Genomic DNA, 19,503 nt, shown 5'->3' with positions numbered 1-19,503 from the left:
AAATTGCATTATTTACTCACTTTACTTTATTTGTTTTAATTTTTACTTTCATTTCCATATTATTTAAGATACATCTATTTTTATAGATGATGTCCTCATTATACCTCTTTAAGTTAATGTAAATCGTGTGCTACACTTAAGACAATCTACTTAAAAGTGGGTATATTTTAATAAAATATAATATGAAAGTATTTTTTAGTAATGGATAAAAAATGATATATTTCTCAACTTATCCTAATATTGATCCCTTGTTCATTGGGCTAGTCCAATGGCTAAGTTAAGGGTCAATATTGTCACTTTTCTTGTTAAGACAAACCGTTATAATTTACCTTGATCACTTGGGACTCTGAGAAAGAAAATGTCAGAGCAGTGGAACCATGATCCATGTTTATTCTATTTTTTATGGAAAACTCGTCTGACAATTATAAGAAGGGAACAAATCGTGCCCCTTGTGTCAAATGCTTGCTATCGTGTTCGTGAATTGTGAGACTTATTCCATTTGGAGTGTTTGGACTTGAGCCTGTTTTAAAATCTTTAGCCACTTAATAAAACCTGAAAGTATCTATTCATTACTTTTCTTCTCGTTGCACTTTAAATTATGCCATAAGCTTAGGAATAAGTTTAGGGGAGTGAAAGATTTGTGAGTGAAATTTTTAAAAAAGATGGTGATTGAGAAGAGATAGTAAAATGTATAGTGTTTTTCAGCATCTCTAAAAAAATATATATTTTTCCTTTCTAAAAAAAAAGAAAAAAAGAAGAAGAAAGAAGTAATAATTATTGTGAATAAAAGTGATTAGATACATAGTTAGCAACCTTCTCAATCATTTAAAAAATGGGCAAATTATGGGATATTGGATTATTTTGGGTGCTTGAGGGGTTTATGTAGCGTGCTTATGGTATCATCTCCAATGGGGATTGCTCATTAGATTGGTCTTGCCATATATGCAATATGGACCAATTTTATGTGAAGTGTTGTCCAATATAGACAATGGTCACATAATATATATATTTTTTAATTTTTTATTAAAAAAAAATATTTTTTACCTAAAAAAGTCATTAATTTAATGTGATGTGGAACGATAATTGGCAACTTTTAGTATAACCAACCATTGAAGTATTTTTTTTAAGAAAATGTGACAAATTTTATGTGGATGAGAGAGAAAATAAAAAAAATAATATTTTTAGATGATGTGTGTATTTTGACAACTATAAATATTACTCTCATTGATGTAGCCTAAATTGACTTTTTATTTACCTTTTACCTAAGTCATTACATTACAACCATGGAAATCATTTTGATTCCAAGTAAAGATTGTTGATATTAGTAGAGAGAGGTAGGTCATGCAAGCATATTGATCATTGAGTTGTGAAAAGTTGAAAATAGTAAAAATTTTATGATGTTATCCAAATAAAGAATTTGAATTTGCATCTATGCACAAATTTCAAAGAAGCCATCTAAATTAATTGTTAGAATATTTGAATCCAAATTGTAGTTGATTAATTGATTGAAGTTCCACAAGTGGCAGAAAGGCAGTATTATTAGATGGAGGCTTAATTCATTGTTTGTTAGCTTAGTTTGTGTCTTAGTGTTAGTCTTACTCGAGCAAGTAAGGATTTAGATTGGAAGAATTTATTAGACTATTTTTAGCCTATTGTTCGGGTCATTTTTAGAGTTAATTTTTTTTCTTCATTGTTACTTTTTGGAACAAAATTATGCTTGTCTTTTTTGTTTCAAGTTTCGACACTTAGAATGTATAAATTGGTCAAATATTGAAAATATGATAATATATAAAATAGAAAAATTTTTACAAGAAAATAAACCTAAAACTTCAAACCAAAATTTGGCTATGTTTTGATCAAATTTTGGAAAAAGTCAAAATATAGAAGTTTTAGATCTCTTTTTTCAGCTTTCCAACGCATCCTGAATTAGCTCATTTGGAGTATGTATGTAAAAGTTATGCATACTTTACTGAGAGAGGTCAAAGTAGAAAAACGTGTTATCGCTACGGTGAGGCTAATGGTGGTCGCAGCGAGGGAGTACAAAAATGATGTTTTTCCGTATTTGTACAGGTGCCGCGGCAAGGTTATTAGTGGCTGCGGCACCGCCTCCATACGATACATGGGCAACTTCTTTTTTTCTCAATTTTAGGCTGAAAAACTTTATTTTAATGAAAATGGGTCGAATTTCAAAGGAAGTATACAAAATGGAATCCTAGAAACACAAGAAGGAGAAGCTTGGAATGAGTGTGGGCGATTCGTGACAATCCTCTATCTAGTTTCCTTTTCTTCCTCTTTAATTTTCTATGTTCTTATTTGTGCCTTTGATTATGAATTTGATTATGAGCTAAACTCCTAATTTAGAGGTTTGATAGATATTGTCTAAGATCATGATATTAGTTAACTGTTTTTTTTTTCTTGATTGTGTGATTTATTCATCTTTTTATTTATTACATGTTTAACCTTGATCACCTTTTGCATGATTTATGATCCTAACTAATATAAAATTTGAAAAGTGAATATTATGAATGCTCTAAATAAATAAAACATAGATTTTGATGTGAAACGAAAGTATTTAGATACCTAATGTGACTTTTAGATTATTGCTTAATGTAAATTGTATATTGTTCTATCACAGAGATGCAGTAGTTGACATGCAGTTTATGACATTTATGATCTAAAAAGAGTAGATTAATTTATAATTTGTCATCATATAGGAGGAAGAAGAATGGCTAATTAGTATTAATGATTGGATAATCAAAGTAATTATATCCCTAATTTTACATCTATTGTTAAACTATATTTGTTTGTTTTATTTAATTTTTGCTTAATTTATTTAGCTTAAAAATGTATTTACTTATTTGCTAAATAAAAATAATAATTTAATTAATTTTATTATTATTACTTGTAAACGATATGTAGTAATTTTGGCAATACTAACATAATTTTGTATTTAAAGTTTGTACGATTTTTTCAGACACAAAAATAGGAAAAAAAATATCATTTATTTTCTTGATATTAATTAAATATTGATTGTTATGTTACATAATATAGCTATATACAATATAGATTATAATTGCATTTTTGTTATTCAAGTGAGTTAAAAGGCCATTATCGTAGTTTTGTTTCTATTAAATTAGTAAGAAATCTTATGTAAAAGACAAAACTAAAAATCATTCTTTAATAGTTTGTTATTTTGATCAAAATGGATGATTATTGGATGATTTATTTATATTTATATTTTTTTAAAAAAATACAAGATTATTTTAAAGACATATCCACTAACATTTTTGAGTGAAAAAATCAACAAAACTAATGATGATATCCTTATATAATTTATAGATTTTGGTAAAAGTGATTTGTATTTATTTATTTTCCTTCATGTCCCTTTCATCTGAATTTTGATGGATTTTCCTCTCATGAAAATAAATGCAAAGTAGAAAAGTTAGTTTACTACTTTCTTACAAGATGACACTCCACTAAGTTTAAAGCATTATCTAAAACACTAACGATAAATATGAACATGGTCATTCTACTCTCTCTCTCTCTCTTTTAATAAAAATAAGATCTATTAATTAATAAATTCGTTCAAAACAATAGAACTCTCTTCAGAGGAACAATCTCTAACTAAAGCACACGACCTGTAAAAAAACAAGAGTCTCTTATAAAATACCGCTCTGAATCGCTTGGACACACACCAAGCTATCTGTTTCTAACATGACTCTATCCTACGAATGAGTTGCAATCCAACTCAATGCTTCTTTAATGCCTATTATCTCAACAATTTCGGGTTGAACACACATCCAATCTTCCCCTTCTTGAATGCTTCTACCATAGCACCGTGATAATTCTGAGCTACACAACCCATGCCAAAAGACAAGACTCAAACCAGAAAAAACTAAAAGGAAAACACTAAAAAACAATGTTAAAAGACAAGACTAAAAGACAAGACTAATGGAAAAACTAAATTAGTTTCAACACATAAACACGATGATAGCATTAAAATTAATTAAGGAATGAACTCCCAATAAATCTAACTCCATAAAAAACATTAAATGGAATTAAACTAATAATAGTAAATTAATAAATGAAAACAAAAATCTAAAACGTCGTTGAGCCGAACCGAACCATTCTCAGACAACTGCTCTTGAACCACTCATAAAAAAAGACGTTGATGTGGGAATGAGAAAAACTTTGGCTTTTTAGATAATTTTTTCTATCTCGTTGGTCATTCTACTTTTAATTTACTCACTCTCACTCATAGCATTTTTATTTTGATACTTGACAAAAATTGTAATTTTTTATATATAATCAACAGTGGAAATATTAGCGGGCAAATTTTTTTGTTTTGGAAAAAAATTATACTTATAAAAAAATATTATTTTTATTATGAAGAAAAATATAAATTTTATAGATAGGAATTGATATAGGAGAATAAATATAAAAATATATGAAGATAAAAATAAAAAAAAATATAAATTTATATGGGCAAAATTATAATATATAATGGTTAAACTAAAATAAAAATTAAATTTATAGAAGTAAAAATACAAATATATAACAAAAATATACGTATAAAAAAAATTAAAAAATTAGGTGAGATCATGTGTCCCTAAATTACTTCATGTCTTTCCGCCACCGATAATGAATATAATTATCTTCAAACTAATTTATTTTATATTTTTAATTATATAAACTATTTTAATTTTTTTCTAAAATTTATAAGATTATAAATTATAATGTGTATAATTTTCTTTTATTATATTATTATAACTTAATTATTTATGTGTCGAGAAGGAAACTAAATTGTTTTGAAGTTTTATATACAGGTATATACGTGCAAAATTTATTATTTTAACATTTATTTTTAATAAAATTTTATAAAAACTTATAAAAGGTTCTAAATAAGTAGAATGTAAATTGTTATACCAAAAAAATTGAATTATAAAAAAATAGACATAAATGCCCCTGCAAATTTTTCTCTTTAAGTATATACCTAAAGAATCAAAATATTTAAATATTATATAGGGATATGATTTTGTCCCGTTATTGTACTTTCACGGATTGTAATCCGTGATATACGGCAGCCGTCAGATGAGGGAGTTATTTAATTTGACGGCTGAGATTGATCTAGGGGTAATTAGAGTTAAAAAAATAGAAACGTACCCTGACACTCATTTAATGTACCCTGAGACCCATCTAATGTACCACGAAATACATTCCATGAAAGTACATTACGAGACAAAATCATATCCCATATTATATACGTACACACTTATTATAATTGTGTTTGGAGCATGCATAAATCACAGTGGTAGATTAGTGAATAAACATAGTTACAATATGCTTCTTAATTTTAATTTTTGCATCAAATATTTTGGGAGCACGGATCTCCCAAAATATATAAAATTTAGCAAAAAATATTAGTAAATATTATATTTAATACACTTTTTATAATTGTACTTCAATGTATAATAATAAATTAAGATAAAATTAAAATAAAAAATAATTATTATATTAACGAGATTTAATAAATTAGATATATATTTTAAAAATCAGTGGCAATATTTTAATTAAAAAAATATATTAAAGTAATTCATTAATGTTAAATCACACAATTAGAAATGATTTTTTTATAAAAATATTAAAATATAATGTTGCATCATTTATTTAGAACTCCATAAGAGATGCTCTAAACTATACTTAGGTGGCGTTTGGTAACACTTTTTTAATCAGTTTTTTTTTGTTTTTAAAAGTAGAAAAGTGAAAATATTTTTCAAAAACATGTTCTATAAAACTGTTTTTACTTTTCAATTTTATAATTAGAAATCAAAATTTTAAAAACAAAAAAAATCACTTTCAATATTTTTTTCAAACAGTTTTTTTTCTTAATCAATCTTTTAGATTACGACCAGACCCGGACCCAAATCCCCTCCCTACGGCCCTGGCGCTAAACCCGGTTTTTGACTTGAACCCGAATCCGACCCCGGACCTAGACCCGACTTAAATAAAATCAAAAAATAAAAATAAAAATAAACTTTACATAACACACTTTTGTTTTCTGTTTTTAAAATTGAAAAACAAAAGTGGTTATAGAACGCATTTTTGTTTTTTAAAAAATAAATTTTTTAAAAACAAAAATTTTACTTTCATTTTGTGATTAAAAAATTAAAAAATAAAAGTGTTACCAAACGGCACCTTAGTATATATACATAAACCTTTTTTTTTTTTTTCATTTTTGATCAAATCAATCTAGAAAAGAGAAGGATGATCAATGAAGTGGTTAGACAACTTAGATTCTTAAAAGACTTGAAAATTGTTAATTAGTTGGTCAAAATGAATAAGCACAAAAAAGGCTAGGTCATCACTCATTACGAACTAATGTGACTCTTTCTAATTGAAAAATAGCCTATACAAAAAAAGATTCATGGATAAATTTCACAAGCTTTGCCGATTCATTTAAATAATTACACGCTTCCTAGTTGTAAAAGAGGATTCAAAGAAAAATACTAAAGTGGTGTTTAGTATATTTTTTTTTTCTTTTCTGTTTTCTGTCTTCAAAATTGTATTTTTTGAAATGAAAACAAAAATAAAAATGTAGTTTTCAAAATACAAGACGTGTTTAGTTAATATTTTTTAAAAAATTGTTTTTAGACTTCTTTTTAGTAAGAAAAGCTTTGATATTCCATACCTTGCTTGATTCAATCCCAACCCCCAAGTCCATTGCGACACCGACTTTGGACATCGGCCTTGGTCCCAAACCTATACCTAGACCCAAACCCCGGCCCTAGACCCCAACTCTAGATATGGACTCGAACCCCAGCCCCGAACTCAGACTCAAACTCAAACTTGAACCCGAACTTGAACTCAAATTCAAACCCGAACTCAGACCCTAGCTCCAGCCCCGAACCCAAATCTCGGACCCTAAACCTGTATGCAAACCCTGAACCCCAAACTCGGGTATATGTAAAAAACTAATATACCAGATTTAGACTTCAACTCGGACCCCAAACCCCAAACCTAGATCCAAATCCCAGAGCTCGAACCCGAGTATATGAGAAAATGTAAAAAAAAAAGAACGTATCAGACAAAACAAAATAAAACTTGTTTTTGAAATAGGAAATAACATTTAGATTTTTTTTTAATTGTTTTCTTTAATTCAGTTTTTAGAAAATTGTTAATGAAAAATTTGGCCAAACATTCTCTATTTGTTTTTAAAAGCAATTTTTTATTTTTAAAAAGTGAAAACAATTTTTTATAATTTTGATTTTTTTTTTCTTTTAGTGTAGGGTAGTAGTATTAAAAATTTTGGGTTCTAACCCATACACTCTCCCTTTTTCTCATCCCAGGCAAAAACCATCTTAATGATTCAGTATTTGTAATTTGTAAATGATAAGGGGCTCGTTTGGAATGCCGTATTAGGTCGTATTGTATTGTATTGTATTATATTAAATTGTATTTTATGCAATATTTTTATGTAAAACTATATGTGGTATTAACTTTTATGGACACCTAAATATATAATATTTTAGTATAAATTAAAGTTTAACATAGTATTATATAAAAATATGATATATAATCCAATTCAATATAATACAATACAATACGATCTAATACGGCGTTCCAAACGATAAAATAATAGAAAGTCTTCTCGTTTTTGTTTTTGGGTATTTGATTCCTACTTTTGGATAGTGTTACTTGTTGAATAAGGCTTTGCAAGAAGATGTGATAGTGAGACATGGTCTAATTAATATATAAATTTCTTAACAATTAATCCCTCGTGTAAAATATCTGACACAAAATATTCCATGCTGCATCATCATGGTCCCATGATCAATAAAAAAACGTACCACACCCATATATATCCATTCAACAAAACCATGCAAAATTACTTATTCTAAAAAGAAAAAGAAAAATAAAAATGTTTTCTTTTTCTTTTTGTTTCTTTGCCTGATTGTATAAATCAACCACAATATCCTTGGTGGGACTTTTATTTATTATATATAAAACAGTTTTATCATATTCTAGTCTAGGTAGGTGTGTTAAATTCAAGCAAGTTAATATCAATGATAAGTAGCAGTAAAAATAAATAAAAAGCTGAACTGAGCCTTATATTTTTGTCTATCAGCTGACCATATAGAATATATACAATACAATATTAATATGAGTATAGACAACCCATGTGAAATTCAAAAGAGTGAATCAAAAGCACATTATTATGTGACTAAAGTTCTGAGCCGAAAGCAAAGATGGTCATACAGTCATTAGCGGCGATAAGGTTGAGTACATTTTTATATATATTTATTTAAGTGTCATCATATGAATATGATGACCCATAAAATTAAAAGATATAATAAAGTTCTGATATGGGTACATTCAATTTGAGATATTAGCTTTGGAGGCTTTGATTTTCTAACTCTTAAAAGTTTGGAATGGATAAAAACATATGAGTTGAGTTGATGTATATATATAAACTTGTTAGAGCAAGTAGTTACCCCAAAAAAAATGGTGGGGTTGGTGAAATCAGCAGCATATACACAACATCTTTTTGAAACAAATCAGGTGATGAAAAAGTCAGTAGCAATATTATAAAAAATTAACAAGAAAGTACATTGAATAATTGCTAATATTTCTTGGTTAAGGTGTTGTTTGGAGAGCACACAAAAGTGGGTTCAAAAGAACAAGTTGTTCTAGATAGTATATATAGTGCATAATGACATAGCAAATCTTTGTTACAGACCAGAAAAAGGCAAGTGATCTATATCATAATCAACATTTCTCATCGATATCCAAACACTTGGTCCATAAAATGACGTGTTTCACATGACAATTATCAGTGTTTGGACACTAACTTTAGACAGAAGAAAGAAAGAAAAAAAAGTTACAAATCTTTCTGCTGATGATATACAATGCAAAAAAAACCTCCCTCTTTTCTTGTGCAGGTAAGTTACTAGTCATCCAAGTCAATAATTTGTACCCGTTCAACCAATAAGTCACTGAAAAATGGATCAGAAATAGCCTCTTTGGCAGAACCATATGTATCTAAACGCTTCTTCAAAGAGCGCAGATCTCTCTCGTTCTTTGAGGTACGTTCCTACCACACCATTTCATTAGTTAAAACCGAAAATATTATCACTTCTTCATATCTGATTATGAGTGCTTAGATTCAAGAATTCATGACTATTGAAAGATCATTCCCAACACTTACACAATTCAGATTAAGAACCTCATATTTTGTAATTTAACTTACGCCTAACCCTACAATTATTGGAATTCCGGAAACTATGGCAATTGCCATGTAGGTACCTCCTACTCGAACCTCAGGCATTGTAGGTATGCCTAAACCGCGTGTCCACTACACAAGCTACCCCTTTTGGATCATATTTTGAAAGCTTAAGAAACCTCTTTTAGAGGGCAATGTATATCAAATCCTAATTGTATCAACAGACCCTCACAACATCAAAGCCAACTATCAAATCCTAATAGTATTGAAAGACCCTCACAACATCAAAGCCAACTATCCATTCTAGATATGGATTTAAAGCAATGAATATGCAGTATCTTTAAACTAACAGAAACAAAAAAAAAAAAAGTCTGAAGAGGTTGTTTAAAGAAGAAATTAAGCTTACAAATGATTTCTTCAAGAGCAATATATCCACCAAGTATTGCAACCACAGCACATTTGTTTTAGAAAAGCTGTCAAATATAATATGTTCACATTAAGATTAAGGATCCTTATAAATTAGAAGCAAAGATAACAATAAAAGTTAACAATAATTAGGATCCAAGAAAAAGATCCAGGTTAATTTTGTTCAATGGTGCATGCACAATATACATTTTTTTTTCTTTTTCTTTTTCTATATCATCCGAGAACAGATTCTATCCAGTATTTTATAATCATGCATCACTATTTTCTCAACTGTACCTTCCCTCCCAACAATCATCTGTTATCTCCTTCATCTTCCGGTAAGTTTCTGACTGGAAGCAATGAAACCTAAATTAGCTTTGTTTTAAGATAAACTTACTAATGCAACATTAGTTCCATATCACCACTTCTTACTTGTTTATCTCCTTTGGGACCTTTAAAAAGATAAGGATCTGAGGATAGGTCCAGATAAAGTATGTCTTCGCCTGTGCATCCATGACATTGGTTAACTATGCTACTAAAAGAAAATTTATAATATAGCGGATTATATAATTTCTGACCAGAGGAGAGAAAAAGGATACCAGTATTTATTCTTGAAAGAGTAAAGTCAATTATTGAAACCAATAATCCAAATGTCTTCACAGACATCTTCTTCCCCTCGAGAATGAACTGCACAGTTGCAGACTCATTCCTACTCAAAAGGACATTTCCCCTGCAATCAGACAAATTTCGTTAAGCCACAAAATACACTCCACAATCAATCGATCAAAACCACATTTTGCAATAAATTGTACCAGTGCAGATCCCGGTGTTCAAATTCATATGCAGCTTCTGCCACTGCAAGGGCTGCTGTAACCTGGAAAGCACAACAAAATAATTACATAATAACAAGTTAAAGATTTTTGGTCGCAGGAAATATGGATTGATATTATACATGACTGCAACTTACCTGAACCAGGAAAGACAAAGCCTCGTTGAAGTTTAGAAGTACAAAGCTCTCAAGATCCTTACCACCATGTTCTAGGACAAACATGACATAGCGCTGCATACAACATCACCAGTTGTATAAAACAACTAAAGACCATATTCACCTCATAAACTTGTAGCAATCCTTAAATAGAGGATGAAATTCAATTCTCATTATATAAATATACATAAAAATATCAATATGCACACTTGGTATGGTAGAGATGTCAAAATAGATTCAAAAGATAACAAAAATTCAACAGCAAGTAAAACAAACCTGTTTATCAGGAAATTCATTCGGATGATCATTTTCTGAACCATTATTTTCATCCCACTCTTCCCACGCTTTGATCATACTAGCATCATAGGAACCCTGGCATACCTTTAAACTGCAATAGGTTGAGGTCAGACAGTAATATCTAAATAAATAAAAGTTCACCCCCAATGACATAAACGCTCACTCAGAACTCTCAACAGCCTATAGCACTGTGTTCGTAGCATTCAGGATGTGAATGAAGTAAGTTAAGCAGAACTAAATTAAGGAACTTTCTGCATAATGATACAGTTGCACCTTGCAAGAAGAATCGTAAAACTTTGAACATCAAAAGCAGAGAGATTACATACTCTATTGTTCCAATAAAAGTGGTGCAGGCATTACGAGCATCTTCTTGGTGTTGTCTTAAATAATTAAGAGTTCGGGAAAGTACAACCTCCTCGAGCAGTTCTTCTGATCTCTGGAGCATAGCAACCACAAAAGATTGCAACAGTCAGCAGTAAACAAAGCCTATTAACATAATGATAAAACTTGCAGAGGTATGAATAAGGTCTTGAAAGAACTCTAAGGTGCATTGATGAATACTTGCCAAGGTGATAAAAAAACTGGTTTAAAACAATTTTTTTTTATAATTTTATACATCTGTGTTGTCCTACGTTTACTTACTATCAATAGTCTTATTAATTGACAAAACCGTTGCAATAAGTTGTAGATAGGCATACCTTTTGCACTTCTCCATTAACTCTGAAGTCTCCATCTATAGGAACTATTTTGCAGACATAATTTCCAGCCATAAAAGCTTCTCCAAACGTCCCTTCTCCAATTTTAATGATCTCCTGTGGATCACTAAATTTAAAAATATACATATTAAAGATCATAATCTTGTTTGTGAGGTAAAATGCACAAACAGATATGATAAGCAAAATAGCCTAAAGACAGGTCACATAATTATTAAAAAATTCATATTAATTAAAGCCTAAAACCTCAAGCACTCTGACTTGAACAATTCAATTAAAAAGAAAAACAAAGAAAAGTCTTGACTGCAAAATATATAATTGGATGTCAAATGACAGAGAGAGAAAACTGGAGGACCTCAAATATCACCAGAGAACTATTGGATATACTTTCAAGATACCTATTATAGTTAACATGCCATATCAAAAAATATTCCTTCTCTATTGAACTAACAACTTAGCTTGTCATCTTATAAATTTTTTGCTACTTAGAGAGTACTATGCTATAAAACTAGTTGTAGGACCTAAAATCAGAATCATTATGCAACTCAAACCTGGACCCTGAGCCAGGACTAAGAATGAAAATATGAAGCTTAGTAAGTGATTACTACACAAGTCATACATAAGACTGCTGATGAATCCAGCATTCTGTTTTGTGTACATTGGTTTGCAAGTTGAATGTTACTATCATTTGTACAGCCATGAAATAATAAGAACACAATGAATGGGAATAAAGTGTTAAAAAGATGTTAGCCATGTTCAATTGGTTCCAATTTTTTAGCTTTTAATAAGACACAAGTAACTGCTACACCTATACACACATATGACTATATAAAGAGCAAGAAACATACCAATATTTTGAGAAAACATCCTGAAACTTAGAAGGCACTGACTGTTCACACACTGCTAACAGTGTAGCAAATGGATTAAATTGCAAAGCATCTGACGAAGAAGTTGATGCTAGTGACAGTTTTTTGACTGAAGCTTCTAATTCTTCAAAACTCTCATTGCCCACGTCCTCAACCTTATGTGATGTGATCTCAGCACAAGGCAAACGAGAAGTGCCTTTGGCAGATGACTTTTCCGGAGTTTTCATATTTCCAGGGTCAATGTTATCACAATCTATAGGTTCCAACTTAACAGACGGTGTTCCTAGAATCTTTGATAACGTGCTCGAAGGTCCACAGGAGTAGTTCAAATTCCTACAGATTAACCACTTGTTTAGTCTTGTGGACAGATGTGTTAATGCAACACTATCAGTATTGTTGGGCCCGGCCCATGTGCCAAAAACTTTGGGAGAGGGGCTCTCCTCCAATAATTCAAAGGCATCAACCTCTTCAAAATACATCCTCTCCATCTCAAAATTTTGAGGTTTAAATTGTTTTCCCTGACCACAAGGACACAAGATAGTATAAATACATGGTTTTCACAAACAAAAAAAAAAGTTCTCAAATACCTTTATCCGTTTAGAATTTAAAACATCAAAACTTCTATGATAATGTCAACCAAAACAAATCATTTTGATCTACCTCTTGAGACAACTGAAAGCAAATTTCCTTGTTCTAGATACAAACAGTTGTACCAAAAACGTAAAAAAATATGATTCAATTCAAAGTTGACAAAATGCAATTTCATGTTGGACACTACAAACAAATTACTACATACTAACAACCACTGGCAATACAAAGAAACAGCATAATAAGAGTAGCGAAATCACACTTTGGGTCGAGGAGGCTTTCCCTTTCTCTTGCCCTTCTTAGGTTGTGGCTGGTGATTAATGCAAGTGCCAACGGCAATACTAGTCCGACCTCTGCATACAATCCAATAATGAAAACCACAAATGAAAACTATAAATCTAATAAATCATTACCCTGAAGCCAAAATCAGAAACGATACAATATACAGACAAATAAAAATGAAGAAAATGGGAATTTTTTTAAAGCATAATCTCAAAAGATTATGGTGACAATGGCAAATAATGTGTATCGCCAAAACCCAGTTACCAACATAAGAAGCAACCAAAAAAGAGAAAATTGATATAACTCAAACACTAGAAAGTAAATGTAAATCAAAAGTATAAACAAAAACCCAAAATGGGTTCAGAAAACAGGGAAATAAACCTGGTAGAGAGTGAACGATTCCAACTGATGCGTTTCGTTGGACCAGGGGGGAGAACAACCAAGCTTAGTCGATGATGAATCCCATCATCTTCCAAGCCCATTTGCTTCCTGAAAAATCCAAAACACAATTAAAGTGTTCAAAAGCTACAAATTAAGCATGAAAAAGTTTGGTAGAACACTTGATCAAAAACAAAAACTTACGGAGGAAGGACATCAGGAGGGGTTTTAGATGGTTTTCTTCTTCTGTAAAACACTTCAACATGCGACTGTTGTTGTTGTTGTTGTTGTTGTTGTTGGGAAGCTATGATCTCTGACCAGAGATCGACGCCATTACCACCTGAAGCATAATAAATTAAATAACTTGTAAGGAAAGAAGAAAGGGAAATTTGAAAATGATGTAACATCTAGTTTTCTCTTTGTACCTGTATTTGAAGCCATGACTGCAAGAGAGAGAGAGAGAGAGAATCTGTCAGTGTGAGAAGGCGGGAGTTTGACACACTTTTGAGTTTGATAGCATTGTAAATTGTACGGACGACGACGAGAGGATGAAGAAAGAGGGCCGTATATCAAAATGGGCCTTTTTGGGCTGGGTCGTCAACTTAAGGAAACTATAAGAGTTTCTCTTAGGATTATTTTACAAGGGAAATTTGATTTTCTAAGAAAATCTTAAAATTTTTTCCCTAAATACATACTTAATAATATTGGTAATATATGACCACATTCTTAATATCCCACAAATACCCCTCCCATTTGAAAAAAATCAAAAACTGAAATCATTCATCCATGGCTGCCTCATCCCGAACCTCTCTCTCCCATGGCTGCCTCATCCCGACCACCACGCCCGGCCACCGACGACTACCCACCACCCCGACTACGCACGACCACCGTCCGAACCACGCACGACCCAGCCCCTTCTCTCGGACCCAGCCCCTCTCTTTCTTCCTCTCTCTCAACCGAAAAAAAAAAAAAAAAAAAAAAAAAAAAACCGGAGGTGCGATGGTCGGACCACATGGTCCGATGGGGTCCGACCCATCGGACCATGTGGTCCGACCATCGACTTGTCTCGTGTTTTCCTCAAACTGAAAAAATTTATAGAACTTTTTGTCATACACAACATTAGTAATAATAATAATAATAATAATAATAATAATAATAATAATAATAAATTATATATTATTAATAAAAATTTGTCTACTTTTCCCTCTTTTTGCTTATATATGTTCTGTATTATAAAAGCAATTAAATAAATAAATTATATGTATATGATGTTATCTGACATTTATATTGTTTTGGTGATAGGTCTACCATTTCCAGAGAACATACCTGTGTCTATTATTCATAACATATTCATAAAAGGAGACCAGATTGGACTACGCACGATCGTTTTTTTTTTTTTTTTTTTTCGGTTTGAGGAAAACAAAGAGACAACGTCCGATGGTCGGACCACATGGTCCGATGGGGCCCATCGGACCATGTGGTCCGACCATCGACCTCCGGTTTTTTTTTTTTTTTTTCAGTTTGAGAGAGAGGAAGAAAGAGAGGGGCTGGGTCCGAGAGAAGGGGCTGGGTCGTGCGTGGTTCGGACGGTGGTCGTGCGTAGTCGGGGTGGTGGGTAGTCGTCGGTGGCCGGGCGTGGTGGTCGGGATGAGGCAGCCATGGGAGAGAGAGGTTCGGGATGAAGCATCCATGGCTGATTTCAGTTTTTAATTTTTTTTCAAATGGGAGGGGTATTTGTGGGATATTAGGAATGTGGTCATATATTACCAATATTATTAAGTATGTATTTAGGGAAAAAATTTTAAGATTTTCTAAGTATAGAAAATCAAATTTCCCTTTTACAAATACACAAAAATAACATAAAAATTACAAAAATAGGATTGTATAGAATTTTAACATTTTTATGATTTTATTTACAGAAATTAAGATCTTTTGATATATTTTAATGTTGTACTCTTATTAATTTATTGTTAATTTTTTATTATTTGTATATTATTTTTTGTTGTTATTTTATTGTTGTTTTGATATTATTTTCATGATACTTTTATGTAGTTTTCTTTTTGTTTTGGTATTGTTTTTATAGAATACTGTGAAAATGTATTAAAAAAAATGAACGTAAAAATGTTAAAAATTTATTAAAAAAATAGTGTATTATGTAATTATTTCATACTATGATCTCATATTATTTATGGAATAGGTTTTGGTTTTGGTGTTCAACTAAGTTTTGGTTTTCTTATTATGATATCATACTATTTATGGAATAGGTTGAAGAGAAGCTTTGAACAAGTATGGGTCTTCGGGAGAAGACTTTTCTAAGTCTCATTTCGGGAGGAAGTAAGCATATATATTCGAGAGAAAATTTGTTTAAGTCTTATTTCGGGAGGAAGTAAGCACACATCAATAGCTGAAGGGATTTCACTACTTAGTGTGTTTCAAAAATCAGATTAGCAATGTGGATTACAAAGGGTTGCAGCAAATCACTAAAGGGAGTCTAAATTTATTTAAGTCAATTACTTTTGTAATCTTTGATACTTTACTAATTGATTTTATTCTCTGGGCGTGGCCCCGTTAACTAGTAGTGTTTGAAAAAACACTAATACCACGTATAATTTTCTTGTGTCAAGTTTTTAAATTATGCACTATTTATTTCTAGTTATGTTCTAATCCTGCAAATTTGTGTTTTGTAGTGATAGGATTATATTTTATTACTGCAGACTGTTACAATTGTGTTTATTTACTGAAATTTAGTATAATTATTGGCATTTGTAAAAATACAATTTTTTCAATCGGTATCAGAGCGGGACACTAAACTCTTAATGTGGTCCTTTAATGTTTTTTTTTTTTTTTGTGTTTTTACAATATGTTTTCCTTTGCAGAAGGAAGTTCTATTGTTTGTCCACCACTCCTCAATAATTCTAACTATCCTTATTGGAATGTTAGAATGAGGGCATTTATCAAGTCTCAAGATGATAAAGCATGGATAATAATTCTTTCAGGATGGTCTCATCCTGTGTTGTGGTAGATTTCAAAGGTAATTCTAAGTTAAAACCTGAACTTGAATGTTCTAATGAAGATGATAAATTGTCTGTTTACAATAATAAGGTCGTGCATGCTATATTTAATGGAGTAGGAGAGTGTTTTATTAAACTTATATATTCACGTGTTTCTGCTAAAGATGCTTGGCAAATCCTTCAAACTCAATTTGAATGAACTTCTGATGTTAAGAGTTCTAGGTTTATTATGCTAAAGACCAAATTTGATGATCTTAGAATGTTTGAATCTGAAATTTTATTTGAGTTTTATGAAAGATTATCTGATATAGCTAATGAATATTTTTCTCTTGGTGAAAAGCTTGATGAATTTGTTCTTGTATGAAAAATCGTTAAAGTTCTTCCAAACATGTTTGACACTAAACTCTTGGCTATAGAGTAAGCAAACGATTTTAGCAAGATGAATGTGGAGGAGTTAATGGGTTCTTTGCATAATTTTGAGTTGAATCACTACTACAAAAAGGAGTATTTTCGTCGATTTTTAAGTGACATATAAAGATTTTGCGTCGATCTACAAAATCGACGTGTAAGCCGTAGACGCAAATAGTTTTTTATTTGCGACGTTTCTAAAGTGACGCAAAAAACAATTTTCGTCATTTTAAAACTGACACAAAATATACAATGTTCTTTATAACATTTTGTGTCAGTTTGGAAGTGACGCAAAAAAAGTTTGTGTCATTTCAAAACCGTCACAAAAAACTTATATCGTCGGTTCTTACATGTTGCATAACTTGTTGAAATACTTTTTTTTTTCACCTATTGCGTCGGTTATAAAATGAAGCATAAATGTAGGAAAGGAAAAATTGCAGATTTCCATACAATTTTCCCTACCTGTATTTTTTCAGATTTTAGAATGGTTTTATATAATAGTAAAAATATAATAAAAAAAATTAAAATAACGATAATAAAACTTATATAAAATTTTTATAATTAGTAATCAACTATATGATTGTTAATGATAAAACTAACTAGTAGCTAATTACATAATACAAAAATTGTTAATAGAAAGAATCCTAAAATTTATAGATGTTTTGACTAAAAACTTTCAGAAATACATGAAAAAGATAAGTGACAAAAAGAATTTTCTAAAATTCTCCAAAGGTAATACTTTTTCAAAACCTTCAATGACTAACAATCAAAAGAGAATTCAATTTAGAGAATGTGAAGGTTTTAGACATATTGAATCTGAATGTGCAAATACATTGAAAAATAATAAAAAAAAAAGTTTCAATGTCACATGGAGTGACGATAAAACTAATAGTGATGAAGATATTTCTAACAATGTTGCACTAACCTCAATTTCTTCTAAGTTTGTTTGTGACTCACGGGTGAAAGAAAGATCGTTGTGCTTGAATAATTCCATTAAGGAGGAATATGATTCTGATAAATCTGAAATCTGTGAGGAGTCAGTGGATACAAATTACTTATAAAAATAGAACATTATAAAAAATAAATAAACAATTGTCTCATCAAACTGAATCTCTTGAATTGAAAATTAAATAATATGAGACTGATTTTTGTTTAAAAGGTGGAGAAATTATTTTATTAAAGAAAGAACTTGAAAATTTCAAGAAAAATGTTCAAATATGCTTAACCCTGAATCTTCTATTTTTGAGGAAATTCACAATGCAGGTCAAAGAGGCTTCGCTGTTTTTGGATCAAATGGTACTAAAAGTTCTGGAAAAATAAACTTTGTAAAATCTAATGTTCCAGCAATTTATCTCTGCTAGTCTCATATTTTCAAATCTTTTTTTTTTTTTTGTGAGAAGAGTGTTTCATTTGTAAAAACCTAGAGTGTTCAACTAAGTTTTAGTTTTCTTATTATTATGATCTCATACTATTCATAGAATAGGTTGAAGAGAAGCTTTGAACAAGTGTGGGTCTCCGGAGAAGACTTTTCTAAGTCTCATTTCGGAAGGATGTGAGCATATATCTTTGGGAGAAGATTTGTTTAAGCCTTACTTAGAGAGGAAGTAAGCACACATCAATAGTTGAAGGTAGTTCACTACTTGGTGTGTTTCAGAGATCAAATTAGCAAGGCGGATTATAAAGGATTGCGGCAAATCATTAGAGTGAGTCTAAATTTATTTAAGTCAATTGTTTTTGTAATCTTTGATACTTTACTAATTGATTTCATTCTCTAGATGTGGCCTGTGGACTAGTAGTGTTTGAAAAAATATTGATACCACGTAAAATTCTTTTGTGTCAAGTTTTTAAATAATGCACTATTTATTTTTGGTTCTGTTTTGATTCTGCAAATTTGTGTTCTGCAGTGACGGGATTGCATTCTGTTGTTGCAGACTGTTACAATTGTATTTTTTTTTATTGAAATTTAGTATAATTATTGACATTTGCAAAAATACAAATTTTCAAAGTTTATGTTTTAGAACTAATGGATTATTCAAATTTAAATAAGTTGCAATTTTATGTTAATGTTGTTTTGTTGTAAGTTTTTATATATTTATATGAATTTTTGAAGAAAAAAAATCAATTAGTTTGAATATTGATTTTGTTTTATGATCTTCATATTTAATTTAACTCATTTCTCATAATTAAAGATTGTAACTTTGATTCTTTGTGTAATTATTTTGTTTTTTTTTTAATTTAAGCGTTTATATATATTACAACAATGTATAATTTGAGACTCGAACTCAGAACCTCCAATACACACGCATCCCGTATAACGACTTGAGCTAACCTCAAGTGGTGTGTAATTATT

The 19,503-nt window shown here is 30.4% G+C and overlaps 2 protein-coding genes across 3 annotated transcripts in view; one reads left to right on the top strand and one right to left on the bottom strand.

Annotated features, from left to right (window-relative positions):
* Nucleotides 1-8,664: 8,664 nt before the first annotated feature.
* On the bottom strand, nt 8,665-14,283 carry LOC115718448 (serine/threonine-protein kinase haspin homolog). The gene is made up of 15 exons (XM_030647231.2): nt 14,160-14,283; nt 13,939-14,074; nt 13,738-13,845; nt 13,337-13,427; nt 12,469-13,004; nt 11,606-11,729; nt 11,234-11,343; nt 10,887-10,998; nt 10,593-10,685; nt 10,438-10,499; nt 10,225-10,355; nt 10,058-10,128; nt 9,923-9,975; nt 9,627-9,693; nt 8,665-9,091 (listed from the first exon to the last, which is right to left on the bottom strand). The coding sequence occupies exons 1-15, from the start codon at nt 14,173-14,175 to the stop codon at nt 8,948-8,950; spliced, it is 1,854 nt and encodes a 617-aa protein (XP_030503091.1). The 5' UTR covers nt 14,176-14,283; the 3' UTR covers nt 8,665-8,947.
* A 404-nt stretch (nt 14,284-14,687) lies between these two features.
* The window catches only part of LOC115719259 (S-adenosylmethionine synthase 1), a 51,776-nt gene continuing 46,960 nt past the window's right edge, over nt 14,688-19,503 (top strand). The window contains exon 1 of one of the 2 annotated variants that reach the window (XM_061108853.1): nt 14,688-14,728. The gene's annotated coding sequence lies outside the window, so the exon portion shown is untranslated. Of the gene's footprint in view, nt 14,760-19,503 lie in introns of both variants that reach the window. The other variant, XM_061108854.1, reaches the window with a different exon arrangement.

Source organism: Cannabis sativa, chromosome 2, assembly GCF_029168945.1.
Source record: "Cannabis sativa cultivar Pink pepper isolate KNU-18-1 chromosome 2, ASM2916894v1, whole genome shotgun sequence".
In the NCBI taxonomy this organism is placed as follows: Eukaryota; Viridiplantae; Streptophyta; class Magnoliopsida; order Rosales; family Cannabaceae; genus Cannabis; species Cannabis sativa.
Note: the sequence above shows the minus strand (reverse complement) of the source record. Positions and strands in the feature narration are given on the sequence as shown.

What these genes read in the sequence shown, in the direction of transcription:
- LOC115718448 (XM_030647231.2), bottom strand. An exon ending in CTTTGTCTTTCCTGGTTCAG is followed by an intron (nt 10,500 to 10,592) that starts GTAAGTTGCAGT and finishes TGTGCTTTCCAG; the next exon opens with GTTACAGCAGCCCTTGCAGT. An exon ending in GAACACCGGGATCTGCACTG is followed by an intron (nt 10,356 to 10,437) that starts GTACAATTTATT and finishes GTCTGATTGCAG; the next exon opens with GGGAAATGTCCTTTTGAGTA.